This window comes from Saprolegnia parasitica (genome assembly GCF_000151545.1).
Source record: "Saprolegnia parasitica CBS 223.65 unplaced genomic scaffold supercont2.28, whole genome shotgun sequence".
Lineage (NCBI taxonomy): Eukaryota > Oomycota > Saprolegniomycetes > Saprolegniales > Saprolegniaceae > Saprolegnia > Saprolegnia parasitica.
The window spans coordinates 311,995-335,280 of record NW_012156422.1 but is presented as its reverse complement, the minus strand read 5'-3'; the positions used below and the strand labels follow the sequence as shown (position 1 = coordinate 335,280).

General features: G+C 59.7%; 13 protein-coding genes across 13 annotated transcripts; 10 read left to right on the top strand and 3 right to left on the bottom strand.

Annotated features, from left to right (window-relative positions):
- Positions 1–1,011: 1,011 nt before the first annotated feature.
- SPRG_06898 (hypothetical protein) lies at positions 1,012–2,746 on the top strand (the record flags this gene model as incomplete). The annotated part of the gene is made up of 6 exons (XM_012346360.1): positions 1,012–1,092; positions 1,140–1,214; positions 1,263–1,456; positions 1,509–1,565; positions 1,613–1,684; positions 1,732–2,746. The coding sequence occupies 6 exons, from the start codon at positions 1,012–1,014 to the stop codon at positions 2,573–2,575; spliced, it is 1,323 nt and encodes a 440-aa protein (XP_012201750.1). The 3' UTR covers positions 2,576–2,746.
- Positions 2,747–3,014: 268 nt separating this feature from the next.
- On the bottom strand, positions 3,015–3,930 carry SPRG_06897 (hypothetical protein; the record flags this gene model as incomplete). Its single annotated transcript, XM_012346359.1, has 1 exon — positions 3,015–3,930. A coding segment is annotated over one exon (851 nt), but the record flags the coding sequence as incomplete, so codon positions are not given.
- Positions 3,931–4,629: 699 nt separating this feature from the next.
- Positions 4,630–5,326, top strand: SPRG_06896 (hypothetical protein; the record flags this gene model as incomplete). The annotated part of the gene is made up of 2 exons (XM_012346358.1): positions 4,630–4,692; positions 4,736–5,326. The coding sequence occupies 2 exons, from the start codon at positions 4,630–4,632 to the stop codon at positions 5,324–5,326; spliced, it is 654 nt and encodes a 217-aa protein (XP_012201748.1).
- Positions 5,327–5,813: 487 nt separating this feature from the next.
- Positions 5,814–8,581, top strand: SPRG_06895 (hypothetical protein). The gene is made up of 6 exons (XM_012346357.1): positions 5,814–6,877; positions 6,927–7,147; positions 7,201–7,535; positions 7,599–7,795; positions 7,852–7,996; positions 8,053–8,581. The coding sequence occupies exons 1-6, from the start codon at positions 5,826–5,828 to the stop codon at positions 8,524–8,526; spliced, it is 2,424 nt and encodes an 807-aa protein (XP_012201747.1). The 5' UTR covers positions 5,814–5,825; the 3' UTR covers positions 8,527–8,581.
- A 609-nt stretch (positions 8,582–9,190) lies between these two features.
- SPRG_06894 (hypothetical protein) lies at positions 9,191–10,300 on the top strand. The gene is made up of 4 exons (XM_012346356.1): positions 9,191–9,222; positions 9,274–9,694; positions 9,749–10,132; positions 10,183–10,300. Exons 1-4 carry the CDS (start codon positions 9,205–9,207, stop codon positions 10,245–10,247), a joined length of 888 nt encoding a protein of 295 aa, XP_012201746.1. The 5' UTR covers positions 9,191–9,204; the 3' UTR covers positions 10,248–10,300.
- On the bottom strand, positions 10,299–12,518 carry SPRG_06893 (hypothetical protein). The gene is made up of 9 exons (XM_012346355.1): positions 12,453–12,518; positions 12,307–12,401; positions 12,171–12,263; positions 12,006–12,116; positions 11,800–11,958; positions 11,614–11,752; positions 11,369–11,564; positions 11,254–11,321; positions 10,299–11,200 (listed from the first exon to the last, which is right to left on the bottom strand). The coding sequence occupies exons 1-9, from the start codon at positions 12,487–12,489 to the stop codon at positions 10,341–10,343; spliced, it is 1,758 nt and encodes a 585-aa protein (XP_012201745.1). The 5' UTR covers positions 12,490–12,518; the 3' UTR covers positions 10,299–10,340.
- Positions 12,519–13,313: 795 nt separating this feature from the next.
- SPRG_06892 (hypothetical protein) lies at positions 13,314–14,319 on the top strand. The gene has a single exon (XM_012346354.1). It carries the CDS (start codon positions 13,330–13,332, stop codon positions 14,275–14,277), a length of 948 nt encoding a protein of 315 aa, XP_012201744.1. The 5' UTR covers positions 13,314–13,329; the 3' UTR covers positions 14,278–14,319.
- A 540-nt stretch (positions 14,320–14,859) lies between these two features.
- SPRG_06891 (hypothetical protein) lies at positions 14,860–15,939 on the top strand. The gene has a single exon (XM_012346353.1). The coding sequence runs from the start codon at positions 14,864–14,866 to the stop codon at positions 15,893–15,895; it is 1,032 nt and encodes a 343-aa protein (XP_012201743.1). The 5' UTR covers positions 14,860–14,863; the 3' UTR covers positions 15,896–15,939.
- A 137-nt stretch (positions 15,940–16,076) lies between these two features.
- On the top strand, positions 16,077–18,063 carry SPRG_06890 (hypothetical protein; the record flags this gene model as incomplete). Its single annotated transcript, XM_012346352.1, has 6 exons — positions 16,077–16,163; positions 16,207–16,458; positions 16,502–16,765; positions 16,814–17,521; positions 17,571–17,846; positions 17,893–18,063. 6 exons carry the CDS (start codon positions 16,077–16,079, stop codon positions 18,061–18,063), a joined length of 1,758 nt encoding a protein of 585 aa, XP_012201742.1.
- A 353-nt stretch (positions 18,064–18,416) lies between these two features.
- SPRG_06889 (hypothetical protein) lies at positions 18,417–19,069 on the top strand (the record flags this gene model as incomplete). The annotated part of the gene is made up of 4 exons (XM_012346351.1): positions 18,417–18,509; positions 18,552–18,699; positions 18,751–18,930; positions 18,957–19,069. 4 exons carry the CDS (start codon positions 18,417–18,419, stop codon positions 19,067–19,069), a joined length of 534 nt encoding a protein of 177 aa, XP_012201741.1.
- A 551-nt stretch (positions 19,070–19,620) lies between these two features.
- On the bottom strand, positions 19,621–20,921 carry SPRG_06888 (hypothetical protein). Its single transcript, XM_012346350.1, has 4 exons — positions 20,621–20,921; positions 20,444–20,570; positions 20,063–20,389; positions 19,621–20,010 (listed from the first exon to the last, which is right to left on the bottom strand). The coding sequence occupies exons 1-4, from the start codon at positions 20,860–20,862 to the stop codon at positions 19,687–19,689; spliced, it is 1,020 nt and encodes a 339-aa protein (XP_012201740.1). The 5' UTR covers positions 20,863–20,921; the 3' UTR covers positions 19,621–19,686.
- A 399-nt stretch (positions 20,922–21,320) lies between these two features.
- On the top strand, positions 21,321–21,569 carry SPRG_06887 (hypothetical protein; the record flags this gene model as incomplete). Its single annotated transcript, XM_012346349.1, has 2 exons — positions 21,321–21,410; positions 21,450–21,569. 2 exons carry the CDS (start codon positions 21,321–21,323, stop codon positions 21,567–21,569), a joined length of 210 nt encoding a protein of 69 aa, XP_012201739.1.
- A 168-nt stretch (positions 21,570–21,737) lies between these two features.
- SPRG_06886 (hypothetical protein) lies at positions 21,738–23,152 on the top strand. The gene is made up of 2 exons (XM_012346348.1): positions 21,738–22,337; positions 22,368–23,152. Exons 1-2 carry the CDS (start codon positions 21,741–21,743, stop codon positions 23,079–23,081), a joined length of 1,311 nt encoding a protein of 436 aa, XP_012201738.1. The 5' UTR covers positions 21,738–21,740; the 3' UTR covers positions 23,082–23,152.
- Positions 23,153–23,286: the final 134 nt, after the last annotated feature.

Here is a 23,286-nt window from a genome sequence, read left to right as displayed (position 1 = left end):
TAACACCGCTGTTATGATGGGACTGCACGATCTGCGTGCTGGTCTGCTGCATCAACCCATGGCGTGCAGTAGAGCATCGTTGCCGCTCATATCTCGACAGCTCGAAACAAGGAGCTACACCATCGACCCCAGCCGATACGGCCGTCCGGCGAGAAATGTGGCGCCGAAGAGCCCCACAGACCAAGTACGACGCATGGGCCAGTGGCACTGCCAGTAGTCGCCATCCACCGCAGAGCGGTACACCTCGATCGAGTAGAAGCGATAGACCAAGCTACGGACACCCAGTCATATGTAGCAGCCAAGGACACTATCGTCCGACGCCTCCATGAACTATATAGCAAACTTGAATAGACGCTTTAGATGAAGTACATTTTTGCCACTAAAAACCAAGTTCCCGCCAACGTCATCATACTTGTGGTCCGCTGGGCGTTGCCACGTATTTGTATCAATTGGCGTCGTAGCGTTACAAATGCAATCCAATAGCCAATGACCTTGCTTCCTGGTGGCCATTTTATCCAATGAGAGGTGTTTATCCGCCCGTTGGCGGTGGCTTTCTTGCAAGAGTCGCAGTCCTTGAACGATCTATGGGTGCTGTGGTTGCAAGACTAGCTCGGTTCCATGTCCTCGTTCTTGTACCTTGCACGAGAGGCAACGTCACAAGAGCGTTCTTTTAGCTCGAGCCGACTCTGCGGAACTGTACGATCGTGATGGGCAGCAAAGTGTCAACTTGCCAGCCGTTTTGAGTGACGGGGATTGGCTGCCGTCTGGCTGGTTTGCGCTGAAGTATCGGGAACTCCGGATACGACAAGCATATCCGGGAGGTACGGCTCGTGGAATAGATGTGGCGCGTATATATATAAATATCCGCTGCCTTTTTTAAATACCACGCTGTTTGTATGTCGAAGCGGAAAAAGACTTTATAATGTCAGTGCGCTCGACAAACTGATACTAAGAACTGACACTTTTTTTTTCATATTATTAATACATTGATAATTCGTCGGTAGCCACAGCATGAGCACAGCGACAAACTCGCCAGCCTCGCCGACGGCGCCCAAGAAGAAGGGCGAGCGCTCTGCATGGACCAAGGAGCAGGTCCATGGCCTTGCTAGCATGCCACGGCGTTGCTCATGCCCTCGTAGGTCGAGGCGCTCAAGCATGCGGTCGCCGAGTTTGAAGCCACGCACCCGGTCGGCGCCGGCCGTGGCAAGTGGAAGGTGCGCCCGTCGCCCATGACGATTGGCGTCGCTGAATCGCGCATGTAGACCATTGCGACCAAGGTGCCCGGCCGTAACGATGCGCAATGTCGGCAGCGATGGGAAGACTCGACCAAAGAAGGGCGCAAGGAAGGGGCATGGACCAGCACCGAAGACAATGCGCTCCGCATGGCGGTGGAAGAAACCAAGCACGTGACGTGGCGGCGCTGGACGATGGTAGCCGAGAGGATTCCGCGGCGAACGTACGCTGGCCTCTTGTGTGTTGCCGATGTGACGGACGTTGCGCGTACGTAGTGCCAAACAGTGCGAGTACCGGTACAAGAACCACCTCGCCCTTAAGAGCGGGCACATGTACACACCTTTTTACCATTCCCGGGAGACCTCATGTGCTGAGATAGGGCGGACTCGCACGGAACCAATGCGCTGAGTTTCATGGCCGAGGTCACCATGGGCCAGAAAAAGCTGCAGCCGTACGGCGACCGAAAGATTTCGCTTGCTGACGACAGTCTCGTCATAGGAATGCGATGATGCCGCCGTACGCTGGGGCGCAAAACAGCTATCTCATGGAGGCACGCGCCATGCCGCCGCAACATCGCTACTACATGCCGGCAGCCATGCCGCCGATCGGCGACGGGAACGTGAAGGAGTCGTTGACGACGGCGATCCAGGCGTTGCAGCCGCTATTGACCAAGACCGTCGTGGCCGCCTATCCCAGTCACATCTTGGACCTCGCCGTGCAGTGCATTGCGGCCTTGCCGGCCGAGACAAGCGCGGTTGTTCGCGAAGTGCAAAAGCTGCGCTACGTTCTTGCCGAGCAAATACCATGCAGAGGGGGTGCGCCATCGATGCCGTATGAACAGCCGTACCCACCGCCAATGGTGCAACCGCTGCCGATCGCGTCCAAGCCCGTAGCGCAACGACCAGGTACGGGCAACCCAGCCGCGTTCACGCCGATCGAAGCCATTGATGCCCGGTACACGACCGTGCCCCACCCGACGCTCCCAGCGGTGACCCCGAACGGGGTCGAAGGCTGGCAGCTTCCACGCCCACCGAAGGATCGGATGCAAGCATTGACCGAAGCTTCCACGACAGTGCCACCCACGCCGCCGGCTCCTACGGACCGGGTCCCGAGCATCGACGGACGTCCAAAGCTGAAGTCCACGAGCCAGCCCGTGACATTTGTAGTGACCGACCAAGTGACAGAGCCGCTACGCACGTCGTCGGAATTGCCGCTCTCGACTCCGGGTAAGAACAACAAGCACGTCGGGCGCCAACCGACGACGTTCACATTTCGCGCATCCGAGTCGACCAACGGCATTCGAGTGATGCCAGCCATCACGCCCGAGTGCCCGACCACATAACCCGACACGACTGCACTTGCTCCCGCCGCCCAGCCCCCGCTCCGCCAGTCGGCGCAAACGAACGGCAGCGACGACAGCCTCGACGACGCCGCCGCGCCTCGGACCCTTTCCGAGCTGTCATTTTGTACGACGACATAAAATACAGACGACATATATGGTGTGGATCGAGCATGCGTATGTTGAAGCACGCAGGACCACGCCCATGGACTTCCACCAACACATTGACGGTGCGAGTCGGAAAGGGAGCGGACAACAAGTGTAAGTGTCTACTGACCTGCTTGAACCTCTGTTTCCGCAGAGACCTTTTGATAATGTCGTGTACATGGAGTCGTTTGAAACACACACACACACTCCTCTGTCCGGTGGACCGACTACTAGAGCCTGCGTTTTTATACATTGTAGTGTAGTTGGACAGAAAAGAAGAGCTGGAGGACCCTTGGGAGAATCGCCATATCGAGTTGGACACTAATTATATCAATAGGCAAATTCTCAGACCCCAGAGGACTAAGCATGTCGCGTGCGACTGTCCATGATGAGTGCCTCGATATCCTGGCGCAGCGCCGCGATGGCTGTCTGCACGGCCACGAGCGCCGGCGACGACTTGGTCTCGAGAGCGATCTGCGCGTTGTTGAGCAGAATTTCGACTTGGTCCAAGAGGTGCGCGAGCGTGAGCTTCAGGTCGGCCGGATCGAAGAAATTCCGCGCGACTTTGGCGTCGAGCTCGCGCAGCTGAGCCGCATACGCCGCGAGCTCGAGCTCCATATCGGTCGTCATGCGGTCGATATCCATGTGTGTGTGCTGCAGCTCGTCGTAGAGCAGCATCAACGTCGTCTTGCGCCGACTCGCAAGCGACGAGACCACCGTCCTGTTCTCATGGTACTTGCCGCGACTTAGCAGCCGCTGGCGCGCCACCGGTACGCCCGTCGCAGCTTCCACTCGCTGCTTGACGCTGGCAATGTCGGCGCCTTGGTCCATTGCAAACGACCAGCGCGCCTTGCCGCGGACAACGTCAACCTGCGTTTGGTTGTCAAGGAGGACAAGGACGGGCGGCGCAGCCGTAGGTGCGATACGCGCGGGCTCCTCTGCCGGCATCGGTGCTGCGGCTGGTGCGCGTGGTGCAGCACTAGGCTGTCCAAGGAGCATGATCTTGGCCGTTGATGGCAGCGTGCTGAGATCTACCGTCGCGCCTGTCTTGAGCTCCTTGCCTCGACAGAGCAGCTTCTGCGCCGTCGCCGGGACATGAAAGAGCGGCTCGATGCGCGCCTTGAGCTCGGCCACGGGCAGCACTGCGTCACTGTCAATCGACAGCTGCGCCGACTGCTTCCCAAAGACGATCGTCACCTGGCGACCCATCGTGCCAAAGCCAAACTGCGACGAGATTGCTCTTTCTCGATATAGTGTTAACTTAACACTATTCATGGATCCTACGTTGGCTCTTGAAGGAACATTTGAGGCGCAAGTTTGAGGTCATAATATTGACATACCGGTACACATCAGCCACGCGGGTGCTCGTCCAGCAAGACTAGCACCGGCGCAGACAGCTGCCTGACAGTGAGAGACGCGTGCAATGCGACGAGGTTCGAGGCGATCGGCGGGGCTGCGTGACCCTCGAAAACCGATTTGAATTCTCTAAAACTTTATTTTTGCTGCCGAGGACGACGCGCGCATCGAGACGGCACCACTCCCAGTGTACTACAACACAGGTCTGGGGATGATGATGGTTGACGCCACAGAGCCGTTGATGGCGGCAATGCAGCCGTAGCTGCGCAAAATGCGGGGGTTGTGAGACATGCCTGATAGCTTGATAGTATACAGGTAGACTGAAACAGAGTCAACTTATGGAATTGAGTTTTTGTATGGACCAGCTGCTTAGCCGAGCTGCCTCGAGCCACTGCTTGCATAGACCCTTGCGGTTGGCTGCCTTCTCCATTACATTTCCGGATACTGAGTCCAAATTTCAAAAACTGCATATTTATATGAGAATCCGGATGATCAAGTTGATTGCAAGCGTTCGCGGCTTGAAAGAAAGGGCGGCATTCTCGAATTGGCCATCGATGAAGACGACCTCGCCTTTGGCGCCATGCGGGAGCCAACGCGCCGCACCGATCCAGGAGCAGGTCATTAGATGTGTGTCAGCGTCGCCCACGGCCCTTGTACTAGGTCGCAGCGCTCGACACCGCCTTCTTCCATTCGAGCGAGTCGCCTTGCATCGGCAACGACCCCGCCGAGTCGTTGACGACGGCGATCCAGGCGTTGCAGCCGCTATTGACCAAGTCCGCCGCGGCCACCTATCCCAGTCACATCTTGGACTTCGCCGTACAGTGCATTGCGGCCTTGCCGGTCGAGACGAGCGCGGTCGTCCGCGAAATCCAAAAGCTGCGCTACGTTCTCCCCGACCAAATGCCATGCAGCATGGTGGCACGATCCGTAATGCATGCACCGCCATCGACGTCGCTGTCGATCGCGTCCAAGCCAGAGGCGCACAACGTTGGCTGGAGCAATGGCGCCAATCCGACGTCTCAAGTGTCGATCAATGGCCAGTACGCAGCCGATGCACACGCGATGACCCCAGAGACGACCAGGAACGTGCGCCCGAAGAGAGACATGGATCAAGCCGCAATGTTTTCAGCCAACAGCCAAGCCCGTCCGACCGAGACGGACCTCCCGCGCTCTTCCGGGAGTGAAAAGCCCGGCTGGGCCCAGCCTGCAACGTTTGGACGCAGCGCCTCCGAGTCGGCCACCGGCATTTGAATCACGCCAACGCTCGCGCCCGAACACGTACTGTAGCTAGACGACACCTTTGCCAATCACCGTCGTCTACCGAGCCATCGCGTTCAATAATAAAACTCGAGCGTCGAGCGGGTCACATAGGTACTACCCTAGTATGTCTATTCTCTGACCCCAGAAGACGAGGCAGGCCGCGTGCGACTGCCCACGATGAGTGCTTCGACACCCGGCGCCGTCGTGGAGGCTTCGTGCACGGCCACTCGAGGGTCATTTGAACGTTGTTAGATAGATAGATAGATAGATAGATAGATACGACATTCTTTGCGTCAATCAACAAAGCAGTAGCTGCAGTTCGACACCGTGCGTGTGATGCGTGCGGCCGCTGTACTAGGTGTCAGGTCAGTACATGTAGTCGTTTGAGTATGGTCAAGTATCATATACTATATAACGTCGATTGGCGATCTTCATCTGAAATAGTGTAATACTGTTTGGTTTCCTTTGCATTAGGCAACTCGATAAGGCGATGACGTGGACGGTGGCGTTGGCCGTTGCTGCGGCCATCACCGCGTCGTGCGCGGGCGACGACAGCCTGCGCTGGGGCACCTACCACTCGGGTCTCTACTTTGGCGTCCGATCGCGGACGCACCCGACGCATGTCAGCGCAGGCCTTCTCTGGACGTCGGCCAATGAAGACGTGAGCCAGCTCAAGCACGAGTGTTCGGAGCGCGACCGGCTCGAGTCGTACGGCTGGACCAAGCACAATGGGCGATCGTTCGGCCAGCAGACGATCCGCGACCGGCTCAACCGCATGGCCATCGAGACGACGTTCCTCAAGCCACCGGCACACGACGGCAGCGTCGCGACGCATTCGTGGGCTTCGCGCATCACTGTCTCGCCTCTGTACGCTGAGAAGGGCCTTCCGGAGCTCGCGTCGCTCTTCTTCTACATCGACGTGGGCTGCGGCGACGACCAGATGGGCCACGCCTGCCGCGACGAGGTGCTCCAGCACCTGCAGTGGACCATCGACGAGCCGTCGTCATGCGTCGAGCCCATGGCATCGAGCGACGTGACGTGCATCGAGCTCAGTGTCCGCGCCGAGCATGCAATAGACGCAACCTTTAACTTTGCGACGCGCGTTCAGGCGCATGTGACAGGCGATGTGCCGAGTTTGCACTTTTGGGGTGACGCCGGCGTCAACGTCGTCAACGTCAAGGACCGTCTCGTGCAACTGGCGGCACGGACGCCCGGAAGCACGGACGCGGCGATCGTCTTGCCCAACGACGTCGACGACGAGAGCTCGATCGTCGTCTTGCAACTGCGCTACGACCCTCGCCGCGCCTCGGACGTTGCGCTGCACATCGTCTACAACGAAGCGACCGACGACGACACGAATGTGCTGCAGTCGACGCCCGTCGTTGTGTACAATGATGTCATTGCCGACTATAGCGCAACGTTTGGACGTCAATTTGAAGACACGTTTGGCCTCGCGGCGAAATCGAGCTCGGCCAAGCACATTGCGCTGGCCGAAGCGGCGTTCAGCAGCCTCATCGGTGGCATTGGCTACTTTTACGGCAGGTAGACATGACAGTATGTTCCATCGTGTACGACATATTGGATATTGTAGCATCTACCTCGAGGACCACGGACGCATCGAGGAGACGGCGCCACGCCCGCTCTTCTCGGCGGTTCCGTCGCGCTCGTTTTTTCCCAGAGGTTTTCTCTGGGACGAGGGTTTTCATCAGCTTGGCATTGTGCACTTTGACATGGACATCAGCATGGAAGTTCTCTCCCATTGGCTGCACACGATGGACGAGGAAGGCTACATGGCCCGCGAGCAGATTCGCGGTATATGATGCGCTTGCATGCGCGCACTTGAAGCTCACACGTCGAGTGTCTAGGGCACTTGGCGCAAAAACGCGTGCCGTCCGAGTTTCTCGTGCAGCATGCGAGTCATGCGAACCCGCCGACGCTCCTCCTCGCGATCGAAAAGCTCGCGCACCTCGAGCGCGCGCGTCCGTGGCTCCTCGCGCATTGGCCCAAGCTCGTCACGTGGTTTCAGTGGTTCCAGACAACGCAGGCAGGCGACGTGAAGCACACGTTTCGATGGCGCGGCCGCCACAACGACGGCCGCCTCATGCCCAACACGCTCGCGTCCGGCTTGGACGACTACCCGCGGGCGTCGTCGCCGTCCACCGACGAGCGCCATGTGGATTTACTGGCGTGGATGGCCAAGGTATTTCTTGCGTTAACGGTACTACTGTTCTCGGTGACTAACGGTATCGTTGGATTGCATTAGGCGGCGTCCGTGCTAGCCGACGTGGCGGCTGCCATCGGCCACGACGGCAGCACCTTCTCGGCGTTGCATGCAACGTACTTGGAGGCACTTGACGCGCACCATTGGTCCAACGGCCTCTACCTCGACTATGGCCTGCATAGTGCGGACGGTCATTTTGAGGACCACATTGTGATTCGGTGTGCGACCGTCGACGGCGCGTACGTCCTTTTATGGATCGTCGTCGTCTCGGCTTCACCGCGTCTTGTGGGGTTAGGGGTATCGATGCAACGGCGTCGGCGCGGCAACTGCAGCGAAGCGACGGCTCGGACGTCTGTCCGGCGTCGCACCCACGGTTCTTGTACCCGCTCGGGGATGGCGCCGGCGGGTTGCTCAAAAAGCAGATTTTTATGCCGAAAACCGTACGTCGACACATATTTATCTGTTTTTTCGAGATGACACTATTGGTGTTGTCTAGTTGCGCCCGCAGTTTGTCGAGCACATTGGCTACGTGTCGTTCTTCCCCGTCTTTCTCAAACTCGTCCCCGTGGACTCGCCCAAGCTGCGCCCGCTTCTTGCAACGCTCGAGACACATCTCTTGACACCGCATGGTCTCCGGTCGCTGTCGCCATCCGACGTCTACTACGCTCGCCCGAACGCGCCGGGCGACGCTCCGTACTGGCGCGGCGCCATCTGGATCAACCTCAACTACCTCGCGCTCGAGAGCTTTTCGTTCTATGCGGCGCATGCGACCGACGCGTCGACACGGGCGGCGTTTGGTGACGTGTACGCCCGGCTCCGAACATCGGTGGTCGACACAATTGCAGCCGAGTACGAGCGCACGGGCTTCTTTCACGAGCAGTACAACGACGTCTCGGGGAAGGGCCAGCGCTGCCATCCGTTCACGGGCTGGACCGCCCTCGTCACCAACATCCTCGCCGAGCGCTATTGAGCCTTCGTCGATAGCACACTGTTGATTGAATTGTTGGAGCTTGTTGCGATACCATCAAATTGACGCCCAAACACCACGTCATGGACATGGTGTCTGATTTGCCAACGACAGCCTGTCCCACGCCGTGCCACAACGCGGCCATCGCATCGCGCCTGTCTCTTCGACGCCTGTGGGCTCTCGACACTGGTGGATGATGCAATTTAGCGCGATGGGCTCGCTTGAGGCCCCTAGTAGAAGCTATGGTTGCAACGCCTGCGTGCTGGAAGTTGAGGCTCGCGCCTTTCTCGAGGAGAAGTTGCAGCGTGTCTGTCACGGCCGCCCAGTGCAACAGCGTGTGACCGTAAAAGCCCGCGTAGCCATACTCACCGAGGCAGTCGGGAATGCCATGTGCATCACCACGACTCTTCGCGACACTTTTGTATTGACGGCAGTTGATGGTCACGGCGGTGGTGCTCGGCGATGGAGCTCCCGTAGCGAAGAGTTGTCGGCTAGAGAATGAATGCTAGCCAAGAGCCTCATAATACACGAGAACATCGATGTCCCTTGGATCCAACGACGCGACGAGTGTCGAGTCTTACATGGCAGTTGCAGTCGGGGACGTGGTCCGACGTGACGCGCTATCCTGGACAAAATTCGATTCCTGCGAGATTTCACTTTCAGAAAATCCCAGCGGACGCGATGGCAGACGACGACCATGTAGGCCGCTCTATCGAGGATGGATGAGGGTCTCATGGCGATGCGTCGTAGAGCCTTCTGGAGCCATGGTACTACATCCGCGCGATGCCCGGCAAGAACATCCGGGCCATCATGGTCGACGCGTTCCAGCTCTGGCTCGCGATTCCGGACGACAAGGTGGCGGCGATCAAGGACATTGTGGGCACGCTCCACGACGCGAGCTTGCTCATCGACGACATTGAAGACAACTCGGAGCTCCGGCGCGGGCAGCCGGTGGCGCATGCCATCTTTGGGATTCCGTCGACGATCAACTGCGCCAACTTTGCCTTCTTCCTCGCGCTCGAGCGCTGCAACGCGCTCGGGAGCCCGCGTGCGATGGAGCTGTACATTCGCGAAATGATCAACCTCCACCGCGGCCAAGGCCAGGACATTTTGTGGCGTGACACGGCATCGTGCCCGACCGAAGACGCGTACAAAGCCATGGTCATCAACAGTACGATGTCTCGCCTTCTGTGGCAAGGATGTGCTAACTCGACGACATGGGTAGAGACAGGCGGCCTCTTCCGCCTCGCCGTCGGTCTCATGCAAGCGTTTAGCGACTGCACCTCGGACTTTATTCCGCTCGTCAACTCGCTTGGCCTGTATTTCCAGATCCGCGACGACTATATCAACCTCGTCGACACCGATTACATGGAGCACAAGAGCTACTGCGAAGACTTGACCGAAGGCAAGTTTTCCTTTCCGCTGCTCTATGGGATCCAGAAGGACCCGAGCGACCACCGGCTCCTGAGCATCCTCAAGCAACGCACGACCAACCGCAGCGTGAAGGAGCACGCTGTCAAGTACCTCGCCGAGACGGGCGCGTTCGAGTACACAAAGGCGTATCTCGAGGCGTTGTACACCGAGATCCTCAGCGAAATTGCTGCTTTGGGTACGTGCGATCCGGATCGTACAGATGGCAGCAGCATGCGAATATGATAGGCGGCAATCCGATGCTCGTTGGCCTTGTCCAGAAGCTCCACGCGACACTGACCTCGGCCTCGTAGCGGGCAGATGCGCCAGCACCCAGCATCATCATCGTCATGCAATAGGACACTCCTTTCTTATTTACACGTTGTTCTTGTCCATGCAACGAATACCTACGACGGCGCAGGACTAAAGAGCGCCCATTGGAGACTTGCCGCCGCAACCTGCTGCGCTACGGATCCGACCACCGTCATGTGTTCCGGTCGCCATGGGGCCGCCGACGGATGCGACGACGTTTGGACGCCGAGATCGAGACGTGGGATCGTAGGTACCGAGACGGGTGGTTGACGATACAAGCGGTAGAGTGCCGTGTGGGCGGCGCTGAAAGCAACTTGGTGGGCGAGCGCGGGGGCAGCGTCCACGTCAGCACGCGCCAAATGATGTTTGGGGGACGCGGTGCACAGCTGGTGCACCGAGGCTTCGAGGTGGTCCAAGTACGTTCCAAGACGGACCTTCCTCGTCGACTTTTCGGATGTCACATTTTCCTCGGGCCTCTCGTCGGAGCTTGCCGACGGCGGACCGTGAGGATGTGTGACGGACGACGTCAAGTCGGTGACTCGGCGAGGCTGCCGTGTCTCTGTCAACGGCGTGCAGAGCACTTGCGTAGGGAGCAGCTTGGTCGCACGGATGTACTCGGTCGCGGCCGTGGGCTCCGCGACGGCGTGGTACGACGGCAGGCGCTGCAGTCGGAGCGCTGGTGGTGGCACGGGTGTCTCGTTTGGAACTGCCACCGAGGTGCCGATGCCGTCCTTTTGTGTTTGGTCGCGCAGAAGATGCTCGACCCCGAGCGCGGCGCAGTCGACGTCGTCCGGCGCAACGACGACCACCGAGAGGTTGGCAGCAGCCACGAGACTCTGAACCTTGTCCATGTCGACGCCGGCGTTGGCCAAAAGGAGCGTCGTGACCGGTGCGAGTCGGTGGTTGAGGGCGTGGTACATGGCCCGACACTGCACGGCGTCAAGGAGGACGTGGACTATCACGTCGTCTCGTCAGTCCACAGCTCCGACGACAATATTGGGGACGCACTGCCATCGAGTGTGAGTGCGTTGGACCGTACGTCAAGGCTCGTGATCGACGGTTCGTGGATAAGTTGTCTATTTGTCGGTATCCTGTAGACCGAAAACACATGGTTCCGTCGTACGTGGCCACGGCGTAGCACCCTGCATCACTCAGCTGCGTGCCGGCCAAGTCGACCGAAACGAGCATGCGCGGCACAAACGTCCGCAGCGCAAACGTGCTCGGAGTCGTCCGCACATTAAACCCAGGAATGCCACCGTTGCGCAATGGCAATCCACGGAAATTCAGGTGGAAATGCGGCAAACCACTCGAATTGCCTTCTAGCCATGCATAGAATCTGCTACGTCCATACAAATAACGTCACAGTACCATCGCACGGCGTTGGCGCGCGGTGGTCGCTGAGCGGCACGGCCCACGTCTTGACGACCGGCAGATGCGGCTGAAACTTGGCATAGTACCGGTTCAAGACCCGCTGGACTTGGCTCTCAACCTGGCGTTGGACCCGGTCCTAAACGAAATCCATCGACATGACATCACAAAAAAGCGTGATCCCACCGTCGCCGACTGCGGTCGTTTGCAGCGGGCTGCCTTTGGAGGCGTCAGCGCTGTCGCCGACTGCGGCCGGTCGAGTTTCGCAAGCGCGCCGACGACCTTGCGCGACGATGTGCGTAGTCGCTCGGTCGTGGGCTTGGGCGGCGATATGTCGGCGTACGCCTAGAGTCTGATGAGGATCCCGCTTTCCATCTCGTACATGGAACGACCATGAGCTCGGACAGGTCAAAGACAGGTGCGGCGGTATGCATCGATGTCGTCCGGTGCAGCGTTCGCAGCTTGGGCATACTCTTGGTCGCCTTGACACTCTCGGGTCGTTGCTTCGGTTTGCATCAAGCGGTCGTATGCGTCGAGTACATGGTTGACAATCATACCTTTTCAATCAGCTCGAACGCACGGAGGAGGTTGAGTTTGTGGTTTTGGATGCGCTCGACCTTGGCTTGGGCCGAGAACGCCGCCGCATAATTCTACACGTCGGAGTATTTCGCCTCGGTTGCGTCGATGTCGTACGTTGACGACGGGCTGTAGTGGTGTCGTTCGGCGTCGGCGCACCGTCGCGTCGCCGGGGGCGTCTGCTACCTGCAAATGTACCTCCTTCTTCTTCTCTACAAGGCAAGAACGACGACGGACAGATGCGACGGACTGGAAAAAAGTACCTCGACACCGCAGCACCTCCGGCTCCCGGCTCTCCATGGCCACGATTCGTTTCAACGCGGTTTCTGCTACTGCCCCCATCGTTTTTATTTGACGATGCACAACTCCAAGGCGGTCAAACAGACTACTACTGTACACCACTGTGAAACCAGCGCTGTCATCGTCGCTGCCGATGCGTCATCCACTGTGTCCATGCGTCTTTACGTCACAGGAACCACTGTGCCTGGTTAGTGGTCTCAGGGCGGCCCATTGAGCAACCTCAGATCTACCACTGCACTTCACTGCCATTCGCAGGTCACAGGTGCTTAATAAAAAATCAAGTTGGCCGCGATAAACTGCGCTTCCTCAACGTTCCTACGCGAAATACCGTAGTGCACTGTATCCATGCCTCCTTGCAGTTGGAAGCAGCAACGCCTCCTCCTTCTCCGTGCAGAGGTACACTGAAAGCTACCGCTGGTGATGATAGGCCTTGTAATGCAGCCACCACTGGCAGTATCTCGCGTCCTGCGAAATTAGTGGGAATATCGCCGCCGATCCATCTCGTCCGCTACCTTTTCTCGGTCACTGCTGCCGCCTTCGGCAGGCTCTCACACGAACAACCAAGGGCTACTCGAGTCGCAAGGTTGCTGGTTCTAACCGCGGTTATCCAAAGGCAACCCAAATTGGCGCTGAAACCGGCAGCGACAAACCTCTATAATGAAATGCTAGTATCTATATTTAAACCTACAGGTTTCTAAATCCAGCCACCATACAAATGCCGAGTGTTTTTATTGCAAAACGAAATAAATTGACAGGCGCCGCGGTATACAAACACCAAGCTTCCTGCCACCTGGCGAGATCCCGCCCGGCGAGGTGTCATTTTCGCCTCGACCGTCGCCCATGCTGCGCCTCCTCCGGCTTGCCGTCGTCGCCGCCGGCGTCTCGGCCGCCGTACGCAGCAGCATGATGCACCCGTGGCCGCTCCTGCACCGGCGCCTCCAGGAGTCCTCGGGTCTCATCGGCAACGCCTGTCGCGACACGACCGACTGCCCTGGTGGCAGCGTCTGCATCGCCGGCAGCGCGACGACGTCGATCCAGTCGTGCGTCCAGACGCCGGGCTGCGGCGGCAACGTCGCCGGTAACTGCCCGGGCCTCCTCTCGACGGGACAGCTCGTGTGCGCATGGAGCCCCGTGAACGCGTCGCAGTGCTCGGACTTTCAAAACTCGTGCGCGGCCTTCAACGGCCAATCCGGCATCTACATGTGCATGTCCCTCGACCGTTGCGATGCGATCAACGGCAACAAGGGTGTGTGCAGCAGCGGATGCAAGTCGTCGAACGGCCTCATCTGCAACGGACGCGGCGGGTGCCAGACCAAGAACGGCGCGTCGTACATGTGCGAGTGCAACGATGGCTGGGACGGGCCCGCGTGCGAAAAGGTCGTCAACAGCAGCTGTCAAGCTGGCGTCGGCAGCTGCGGCCAGTTTGGCCAGTGCATCGATGGCGCGTGCACGTGCATCAAGGGTTACAGCGGTCAGCAGTGCGAGCTCTCGCCCAATGCTACGACGAGCCCGTCGGTCGTGACGCTGCCAACTCCCACCTCGGATAGCGCAAGCAGCAGCAGCAAAGCGACGGCGGGCGGCAGCAGCAGCCCTGCCAACACTTCGTGGTGGTGGATCCTGCTCGTCGTCGTCGTCGCCCTTGCCTTTGTGCTCATCGTCGCCTTCTTTGTTCGGAAGAAGATGCAGCAGCGCGAAGCCGACCGCGCTCGGACCGAAGTCGGCGAGCTCATGGAAGGCGACCTTGACGACGGCGTCCAGACGCCGAAGGGCATGATTCAGACCTTATAATGGACGCGCCTCCCTGGGAATAGATGTACATGTGCCATCCCATATACCCGCATGGCACCAGGTAGAACACCGACTGGGCGGTATGTTATGTCGCGTCGTTGCATCAAGAAGATCGACCGAGATTTTGCGGAACTGATGTAGCGCGTGGGTCATCAAGCTGCGTGCTGGGCCAGCACGCCGCTGTGTGAAGCGTAGCTGATCCGCGTCGCTGGCGCTGGCCCACCCCGCCTTCATGTCCACCGCACCAGCTGGAGATGTCAATGAATCGGAGGGCCTCCTGTCGGGCGACGGCAGCGGCGCGAGTTTAGCCCACGCATCCGCAGCAGCTCCATGTCCTTGGCCATGGGTCATTGGGCTCGTAGCCCGATCACCATGGTCTCGGTCCGCCCGTCATCGTCGTCCGCCGCGCTGCTGTCGGGTTGTTCCGCCTGGATTCCCACCACGTGGTGCGCGTCGCACTTGCGAAATTGAATGTTCGATTTTATTTGCATACAGTTTTCAAGGGTTTTGAATATTTCGCAAAAGATTCGCCAAATTAATTGGGACAAACGTTTGGGAAAAACCGGGCGGTGCCCTCATTTTCGAAATGCGACGGCTGCATCCTGCCGTGCTGCTACTGCTGCTCGCCACCGTCGCCGCCATCGACGTCCCGTGCAATGGCACCGGCGCATGCCCACCGGGCTCGAGCTGCGTCGCCGGTGAGTCGAACGTTGCTGTGCAGTCGTGCGTCGTTGACTCGGTCTGTGGCGGCAATTTGGCGGGCAACTGCCCTCGCCTACCACACGCCGGCCCGCTCGTGTGCGCCTGGAGCCGCCAGCCACCAGAGGCATGCGCCTTTGGCAACTGCCAGACGTACGGCGAACACGCGGGTATCTTCAAGTGCATGGACATGACGCGCTGCGACGACCTCGTCGGCTCGGGCGCCTGCTCGACGGGCTGCGCCGTGCAAGGCAAGCCGTGTAATGGCCGGGGCACGTGTCATTCGACGGGCGCAACCAACTTTGCCTGCACGTGCGACCACGGATGGAGCGGCGCGCGCTGCGAGCTCGCGGTGTCGGACGCATGTCTTCTCGGGCAGTGCGGGGACCACGGGAGGTGCACCGACGGCCACTGCGTCTGCATCGATGGGTACGCTGGCGTGCAATGCAAACAAGCGCCTGCCACTAGCGCGACACCAACGACGGACCGTCCGACGCCATCGACGACGGCAACGTCCACACCGACAACATCATCGACGAGCACGGCGCCGGTACCGTCGACGTCGGGCGTTGATCATCCCACGTCATCAACATCGCCACCAACGTCGAATACACCGACGCAATCTACCGACCCAAACGACATGCAAACGACGGCGCCGACGAAGGACGGGTCGACGATCAAATGGAACGCCGGCGACCACAACCGCGTCGATAAGACGCAGCCGATGCCCGTGGCCGTCATGATCGTCGCCATCGTGGCAGCCCTCATAGTCATTGGGATGATCATCTTTGGCGTGTACGCTCGTAAGAAGAAACTGCGCGCCGCAAACGCCGAGATCGAGCGCTCGACACTGCAGACGCAAGACTCGGTCATGACCGAAGGCGGCACCACGCCCCGAGACCAGATCCAAGTGCTCTAGTTTAATTATCGTAACCTCAGTTTGTCTTGTAATATCACTTCCGCACTCTTGGTGATCGACGCCAAGGGCCAGTGCTGCAGTCACGTGGCATGATCACGTCCGAGCCACCGCAAGCGACGAGCCGACGCCTCGGCGTGTGTCCATCGCGGTGTCCGGATCAAGACACGGAAGGTTTCGCCTCATGCTACTCGAAGCACCGACGCCGACGACGCCGACGGTCGTGGGCGACGGCGCGGTCGCGCACGACGACATGATCTTTCTCATTCTCGTATGTAGCGACACGCTACTACCGCTCTAAAACAGTTGCGTAGCACTACCTGGAGAGCACAGGCTTGTTTGCAGCCACGGTGGCACTCCTCCTCGAGTCGGGCCTGGACCATCGATGGCTCTGTGGGCCGAGCCGCGCCATGGCCCAGCTCCGTGTCTACCTTCTGCGTGGCGAGTTTGCACTTGCCTTGGCGCTCCTCGAGCCGCTGCAGACGCAGGCGCCGACCTCGTACGCTCGCGTGCGCGACCATATCTGCGCCCACGCCTTTCTCGAAGCCTGCGCCGACGCGGCACCGGTACTCGCGAGCTCGTCCTCGGCACTATCCACCGCATGCATAGATACCGTCGCGGCTTGTGTGGCTTCAATCTCTGACAAAGGCACACGCCGAGTATCGTCTGTTCGAGACACTGGCGTTTGCAACGACGCCGACGGTGCACCCGACGCTCGCGTTGTGGAACACGGCACAGCGCCGGCTGCAGTGCTACGCCGAGATCCTTGCCGACGTCCGGGAGCTACCGGACGACAACGATGGCGTGGCGCGGTACATAGCGATGCCACCGATGCAGCTGCGTACGCTCGTGGGCCAGGCGCTGCGTTATCAGGTCGGATCATCTTCGAGGCTCGTCCAATTGCTGTACTGGGACGTGTAGGCCCGCGAGAGCAACCAAGACGACACACCACTGGACTGCCTCCGACCGGACGCGATGCCGTTGCCGGTGCCGACGCAACACCTGCTTCACTTAGCATCGACGTCGTCCGTCGATGACAAGAAAACGACGGCTGTCACCGCCTCGATGGTACTGCCGCCGAAACGACCGTGGACGACCACCGCACCACAGAACAACGTGGCGTGCCAGACGACGAGCTCCCTGGTGCGAGCCAGTGATGTTGGCTTGCAGACGTCGGTCGCCGTCGATACGATGGGCGTGCAGACAACGGTCGTCGTCGCTACACTGGGTGTGCAGACGCTAGCGACGCCGCTTGCGTCCGCGTTAGTACAAACACATAGCATCGACTGCTCGACGACGAGCGCGCAGACGGAGCCGCGAACCGAGGATGCGAGCTCGCATTTTGGTATACAAACCGACGTGGCCGAGATCGCGCACACCGAGTCGCAGACGCCGCCGACGTCAACGCAAGACGTCGGCCACCAGACGGCACTACGCACGCTGTCGACCGACGCCGAAGTGCAGACAACGATGTCGACGACACTGTGCGACGCGTTTATGCAAACGACCGCACTCTCTCCCAGTGCGCCCTCCGTCATCCCACTCGTACTCCCGACGCCAACCGCCGAGCCGACGCTACTTCACCACCCGCCGCCACCGGCGTCCACGGATTTTATACGGCTGTCCATGGTACCCTCCAGAGAATCGCTGTGTACATCGCAGCATTTGATGCGCGTAGACTGCACCGCCGCCCGTCGCGCCGACAACGCTCGGTCGGCGCAACGATATGGTTCGACTCTCGGACGGATTAGCACACCTCAGTCGCCAGACCGGTGCGTTACCACAAGCACCCCCGACGCTGCCAAAACCGAAGAGTCCGGTCTTCCTTTCGACGACGTCGTTCTCAACGCATCGATCGTCCGTGCCGACTGAACGCTCGGCAAAACCTTCAGCGTACGACCAGGTGCCGAGCCCGGCGACGGCGGTCGTCGTTGCCGAGACGCGCGAGGCACAGGTACCAGCAGCTTTAAAGCTAAATGCGGGATCCACGCCCAGCGTAGGCGGTCCGAGCGCTGCAAGTGAGCCACCACGGCAAGTACCTCTTGGTCGGTACGAACGCGCGGGCCGTGCGCGTCCTCAACGTCCGTGATGCTCTGGCGGGGCCTCGAGACGCCGTCGCCGGCGCGGCGCTGGCACTGTTGCCGGTAACGATCCACGGGTGCAGCGAGTAGGGTTCAAAACAGAGTAGGTCGTGAGTGAGCACTACAAGCACCACAGTGGCCCGATTTACTGCGCCGCGTGGAACCGCACCGATACGCTTGTGGCCACCGGTGCGTTGCCCGTCGACGACGAATACGACGGCGTTCACTAGGCTCGACCGACGGCATCATTCATCTCGCTCGCCCGTTCCAGCTCGACAAGGTGGCGACGGCGCTGTATGAACACTCGGACGTTGGGCCCGCAACCGACAAAACTAAAGTCCGGGCGCTCGTCTTTGCACCCACCTCCGGTAGCCACTGGCTATCAACTCTGCAGTGGCGACGCCGTCGGCATGTAGATGGGTCGCTCGCGTCCATCGGTGGGTATGAAGACAACGTCGTCCGCGTCCGGGACGTGCCGACGGCGTCGGTGGCCATGCACTTACCTGGCCATGCCCAAGACCTTCTCTCGGTACGTGGTTGACTTCGACGCTATCAAGAGTCAAGCCACTACGTTATAGATGCAATACCACGCGACAGAGCCCCACTTGCTCCTCTCGTCGGCCCACGACCGAACACTGCGCACGTGGGATCTGCGCACCGGGTGCTGTACCAGCGTGATCCAGCTGCCGTCGCCCGCCATTTCCATGTCGTGCCACCCCGTGTCCGGTACCGACTCGAGTGCGACGGAATCCCACCGACCGTTGTACACACGCGTAGGCTGTGTTGTGGCGTCGGCGCACGACGACGGCACCGTTGCTCTCTGGGACGTCCGGTCGCACCGACGCCCGACGCACTCGCAACGGCGTCTGACCACATCGTCCGGGTGCCGCCCGATCCTGTCGTTCTCGCCCCACGGCGCCTGGCTCCTCCTCGGCGGCTTTGACGGCTCGCTTCGGTGTTGAATAGCAACCTTGACGCCGTAGCCGACTACACGGCAGCGGTGCGCGACAGTGTTGTGCAGGCGGTATGGCACACGACGCTCCCGGCGTTCGTCACGTCCGGCGCCTCCAAGACCGTGAAGCTCTGGGCGCTGTAGCCTTTTGTACAATAATTGTAGCGTCGAAACGAATCGGAGCACAACTTTCCGAGCTGCCGTGGTGGTCAACGTCGGCTGGGAAAACTAGTTGAGTACGTCAGCAATGGGCAACCAACCCCGAGTAGCAACCAAACATGCAACCTCCGTCCTTTTCAATCCGCAGCGAGTCGACCTACAAAGTAGCGCGGGCATTTGTAGCTACGGCTAATCACTGCAAAGGGTTGTGCAGCCCAACGTCGACATGCATGTCCAGTAGTACGACGTGCAAGGCAAAGGCGCACACGCATCGCCTTGTCCCGACCTAGCGCTATGGACGATGTCGAGGTTCACATCCAGTGTCCTGCCAAGCAGACGGTCCACCAAAACGACCCCGTGGGCGCAACGACGCGAGTAGTACAGCGTATGGGTGGGCGGTGGATGCCGTGGCACCACCGATGAGTAGTGCGCGTTGATCGCCATACGCACCGCTCGTCGCCTCGAACTCTGTACCATCGCCGAGCTTGTCGAGCGTGGGCAAGACACGTCAACTTGAAGAAGACAGGATGGAAGGACACGGTCGCAAAAGCATTCGATTGACGCACGCCGGCTCCATGTCGACATGGCGAGGACCTGTTTGTCTAGTACCACGACTCGTACCACGGGTTCTTGAACGCATACGCCGAGACCATTTGGCGGTAGGCGACGAGGAACATGGCGAGGCAGAGGCCGAGCGCGAGGTAGCGCAGCGTCGTGTTCTTGATCGCGACCGCCGACTGCGACATGAGGATGACGCTGAGCGCCGCCACAATGTCGTAGCCGCCGACGATGAGGCCTTCGACAACAAACTGCTGGCGGCCCTGCGGGTGGAAGAACGTGATTTTGCCGTTGCGCTCCTGCGAGAACGCCGGCGGCTCGCGGATGATGCAGTAGACCATACCCGAGACCGAGAGGCCGTAAAAGAGCTAGCCAACGACGAAGATGAGAGATTTGAAGGCAGCAAGAGCAACAACGTACGAACGAGATGGCGAGCCAGACGCGCTTGCGGCGGAGGCGGTTGAGGACCATGTCCAAGTTGGACCAGACCGAGTGCGCAATCACGCCGAGCACAACGAGGACGCCAAAGAGCACGGCGTACGCAAGCGCCTTGGAGCGAAGCACGGGCGCGTCGACGCCCGTCTTTTCCTTGACGTAGCTCATCATGGACTCGGCCGACTTGCCCTGCGTGTAGACGCTAAAGATCTGGTTCGCGGGCAGCTCAATCTTGGTCGGGAGCTTCTTCCCCGTGTCTTCCGTGCGGTCGGGCCCGACGTACACGAGCTGCGGCGCCGACGTAAAGCCATGCTACCAATGTCAGTCCCATGAGCATTGTCGTCGTCACAGCCATTGGCGACGTACGATGCCATACGCGCCTTGGTTGGCGTCAAAGTCGACGACGCCAAAGAAGATGTCAAAGCCATCACGGCCCTTCTCGCCCGTCGCAAGCACCGACTCGGCGAGGACCGTAAATTCGGGATGCACTTGCCTACGGGGCAGGATGAGCGCCTGTCGCTGCGTATGCATGAAAGTACGTACTGGCAGACTTCGCACGCGTACTTCTCGCCAAGCGCCGTGAAGAGCAGGAAGAGATGGTACGGGCGCTCGGGCGCGACAGCCACCTCCGTGTAGAGATCCGTGTCAAAGGTCACGACGCCGTCGCGGACGCGGCCCTTAAGGCCACGCAGCTTCTCGACGCCCGAAGCGTAGTCATTGCGCGCCGATCGTCCGGCGGCGACGCAGAGGATGGCAGCGACTAGCGCGAGGAAGAGCGCTCGCATGCTTGATACGCGTTGCAAGCAAGTCTTCGTTCTGACCGCAGAGGCTCAAAACCTCTTTGTTTCGATATATAACCTCTCGGTTTCGATGTGCATACGTGGCACCGTCGCCAGGCCACCACGCACTGTACGCGCCGCATCGGCGCCAGCCTTCAAGCACTGCACGTCGAGCGCATAGCAGCAGTCTCTTGGCGCACCGACGCAAATCACCGGCGATGGCCCGCCTTTCCCGCCCGATCCGGCCGGCTCGCTGCTACCTTCCGGCTGCTCGTTGGCTCTCTTCGTGCGGCCGGTACTAGTCGACCGAGAGCAGCCTCCTGAAGCGACATGCTGAAGGCCACAGCGCTCAGATCGGTGCTACCATGAGGCCATGGTCGATGCCACAACGTTGCGCTTCGATCTCTCCAGGCTTGTCATCGTACGGATAATGTCCGGATACCACATATCTCCGCAAGTGCAACATGAACTACGGCGAGGCTGTCGCGCTGGTCGAGGCGGCGGTCGCGGCCGAGGACCGCGGGCTCTACGAGCGGGCGACGGAAGAGTACTTTGTCGCTGCGAGTGCGATGGCTGCGGCGGCGCTGACGGAGCCGTCGCCCAAGATCCAGCAGCTGCTCGCGCTAAAGGCGCAGCAGGTCGAGCGGTGGGGAGTCGCCCTTGCGGCGTGGCTCGCTGACGGTCAGCGCGGGCCCAAGCCCATGCGCATGTAGTACGAACAATATACGAACTCTTTGCTTCGATGCGTTGTGTTCGTTTTCGAGCGATAGAACGAATGGTGCCAACCTTCGCCAGGCTTTCTGCAGATATCTATTGTTCCACAAGGCGCTACGGACGCACACTTTCTCGACAAACCACTTTACATTTGCCTCTGCAAGATAAACATGAAGACAAGTACCGTGCTCCTCCTCATGGCGCTGGCTGCGTCGGCGTCGGCGACGCTCCGTGGTGCCTCGTACATGCTCATTGAGGAGAACGACGCGCCCGTGTTCCTCGAGCAGTATGAAGCGTACGAAGCGACGCACAAGCATCCGAGCAAGAAGCCCGCGGCGTCGTACAGCAAGCCATCGACCAAGCCGCATGGGAATTCGAAGCCGTCGACGGAGCACACGCAGAAAGAACCCTACATCCTTGTGTCCGAGGACATGAACTACGCCGACATCGGTCGCGCGGTGCTTGACGCCATGCGCGACGACGCGGCAGCCTACCCGCCTCCGTCCCAGTCGTACGACCAGCCACCGGCCTCCAAACCGTCGTACCAGCAGCCGCCGCCGTCGTACCAGCAACCGCCGCCGAAGAAGAAGCATTCGTACCAGCGCCCGTCGTCGTACAAGAAGCCGCCACCGACATACTTGAAGCCGTCCTCGCCGTACCTAAAGGTGTCGGCGTCGTACAACCAACCGAAGTCGTCGTCTGATGTGGAGCCTCGTCCGTCCCATGACGGTCCCAACAAGGCACCCAAGGGCAAGTACGTTATCCTCGTCTCGGACGGTGCCGAGAACACGGAGAAGGTCGACGATTCCACGTACGACGATGTGGCAGACGACGGCGACGTGTTTCTTGACATGGTGGACGCTGAAGCTGACATGGACGCCCACAAGAAGAAGAAGAACAAAACCAAGAAGACGACCAAGTACAACCTCATGGACGTTCGCTTCGTGGCTTTGGCCGACGTCGACGGTGTCACGGAGCGCGATCTCGCGAGTAACACGGTCATGGACGACGGCGACTATCTGATTGCGCTCAACCAGCACGCCGCCGACGACGACGACGCCGTGTTTCTCGCAGACGACACGCCAGCCGTCGGTGTCCCTAACCCCGGCTTCAAGACGGAGAAGAAGAAGACTAACTTCTTTGGCAACGACAAGACGCTGTTGACGGACGAGACGCTTGATGACGTTATCCGCGACGCCGAGAGCGTTTTCATTGCGGACCGGAAGCGCGTGCCGCAGCACTACCACTTTAAGAAGGCGCGCGTCCTGGGCGCAGTCGACGACGGTGGCGACGACGACACGAGTGGTTTAAACATCATGGACCGGCGGCCGACGCACTTGTTGACGCCGTCGTCGGGCAGTGCGTTCAACAAGAACTCGGGTGTGCAGACGTTCTTCTTGCGCTCCGTGCCCGAAGACGACGTCAACGACGACGAGGTCAACGGCGGCGGCGACGACGACGACGATACCAGTTACATTCTCACGAATCCGTGGGAAGACACTGGCAACTAAGCACATCGTTGCCACAGTGCTTTTTCTATTCACACAAAAATTTAGTTGCTTTTGAATTGTATTGACCGTTTCTGACGATGTCGACGCGACTGAACGGCGCGCCTTCTGCTTTGTTCGAGTAATGTATGTGAGGGTGTGGTGTTAATCGGTGTCACGATCGGAGTTCCGGCGAGTCGGGAATTTCTGCGTTTTTCCAGCCGTTCCG

Coding starts and splice junctions, on each gene's coding strand:
- SPRG_06895 (XM_012346357.1), top strand. CDS start 5,826: ATGACGTGGACGGTGGCGTTGGCCGTTGCTGCGGCCATCACCGCGTCG. Junction 6,878..6,926: donor ATTGGCTACTTTTACGGCAG/GTAGACATGACA, acceptor TGGATATTGTAG/CATCTACCTCGAGGACCACG. Junction 7,536..7,598: donor TACTGGCGTGGATGGCCAAG/GTATTTCTTGCG, acceptor GGATTGCATTAG/GCGGCGTCCGTGCTAGCCGA.
- SPRG_06894 (XM_012346356.1), top strand. Junction 9,695..9,748: donor CAAAGCCATGGTCATCAACA/GTACGATGTCTC, acceptor CGACATGGGTAG/AGACAGGCGGCCTCTTCCGC. Junction 10,133..10,182: donor CAGCGAAATTGCTGCTTTGG/GTACGTGCGATC, acceptor CGAATATGATAG/GCGGCAATCCGATGCTCGTT.
- SPRG_06893 (XM_012346355.1), bottom strand. CDS start 12,489: ATGGAGAGCCGGGAGCCGGAGGTGCTGCGGTGTCGAG. Junction 12,117..12,170: donor CGTTCGAGCTGATTGAAAAG/GTATGATTGTCA, acceptor TGCAAACCGAAG/CAACGACCCGAGAGTGTCAA. Junction 11,201..11,253: donor CGCACTCACACTCGATGGCA/GTGCGTCCCCAA, acceptor ACGACGTGATAG/TCCACGTCCTCCTTGACGCC.
- SPRG_06892 (XM_012346354.1), top strand. CDS start 13,330: ATGCTGCGCCTCCTCCGGCTTGCCGTCGTCGCCGCCGGCGTCTCGGCC.
- SPRG_06891 (XM_012346353.1), top strand. CDS start 14,864: ATGCGACGGCTGCATCCTGCCGTGCTGCTACTGCTGCTCGCCACCGTC.
- SPRG_06888 (XM_012346350.1), bottom strand. CDS start 20,862: ATGCGAGCGCTCTTCCTCGCGCTAGTCGCTGCCATCCTCTGCGTCGCC. Junction 20,571..20,620: donor TACGCGTGCGAAGTCTGCCA/GTACGTACTTTC, acceptor CCTGCCCCGTAG/GCAAGTGCATCCCGAATTTA. Junction 20,011..20,062: donor TCTGGCTCGCCATCTCGTTC/GTACGTTGTTGC, acceptor GTCGTTGGCTAG/CTCTTTTACGGCCTCTCGGT.
- SPRG_06886 (XM_012346348.1), top strand. CDS start 21,741: ATGAAGACAAGTACCGTGCTCCTCCTCATGGCGCTGGCTGCGTCGGCG. Junction 22,338..22,367: donor AGGGCAAGTACGTTATCCTC/GTCTCGGACGGT, acceptor AACACGGAGAAG/GTCGACGATTCCACGTACGA.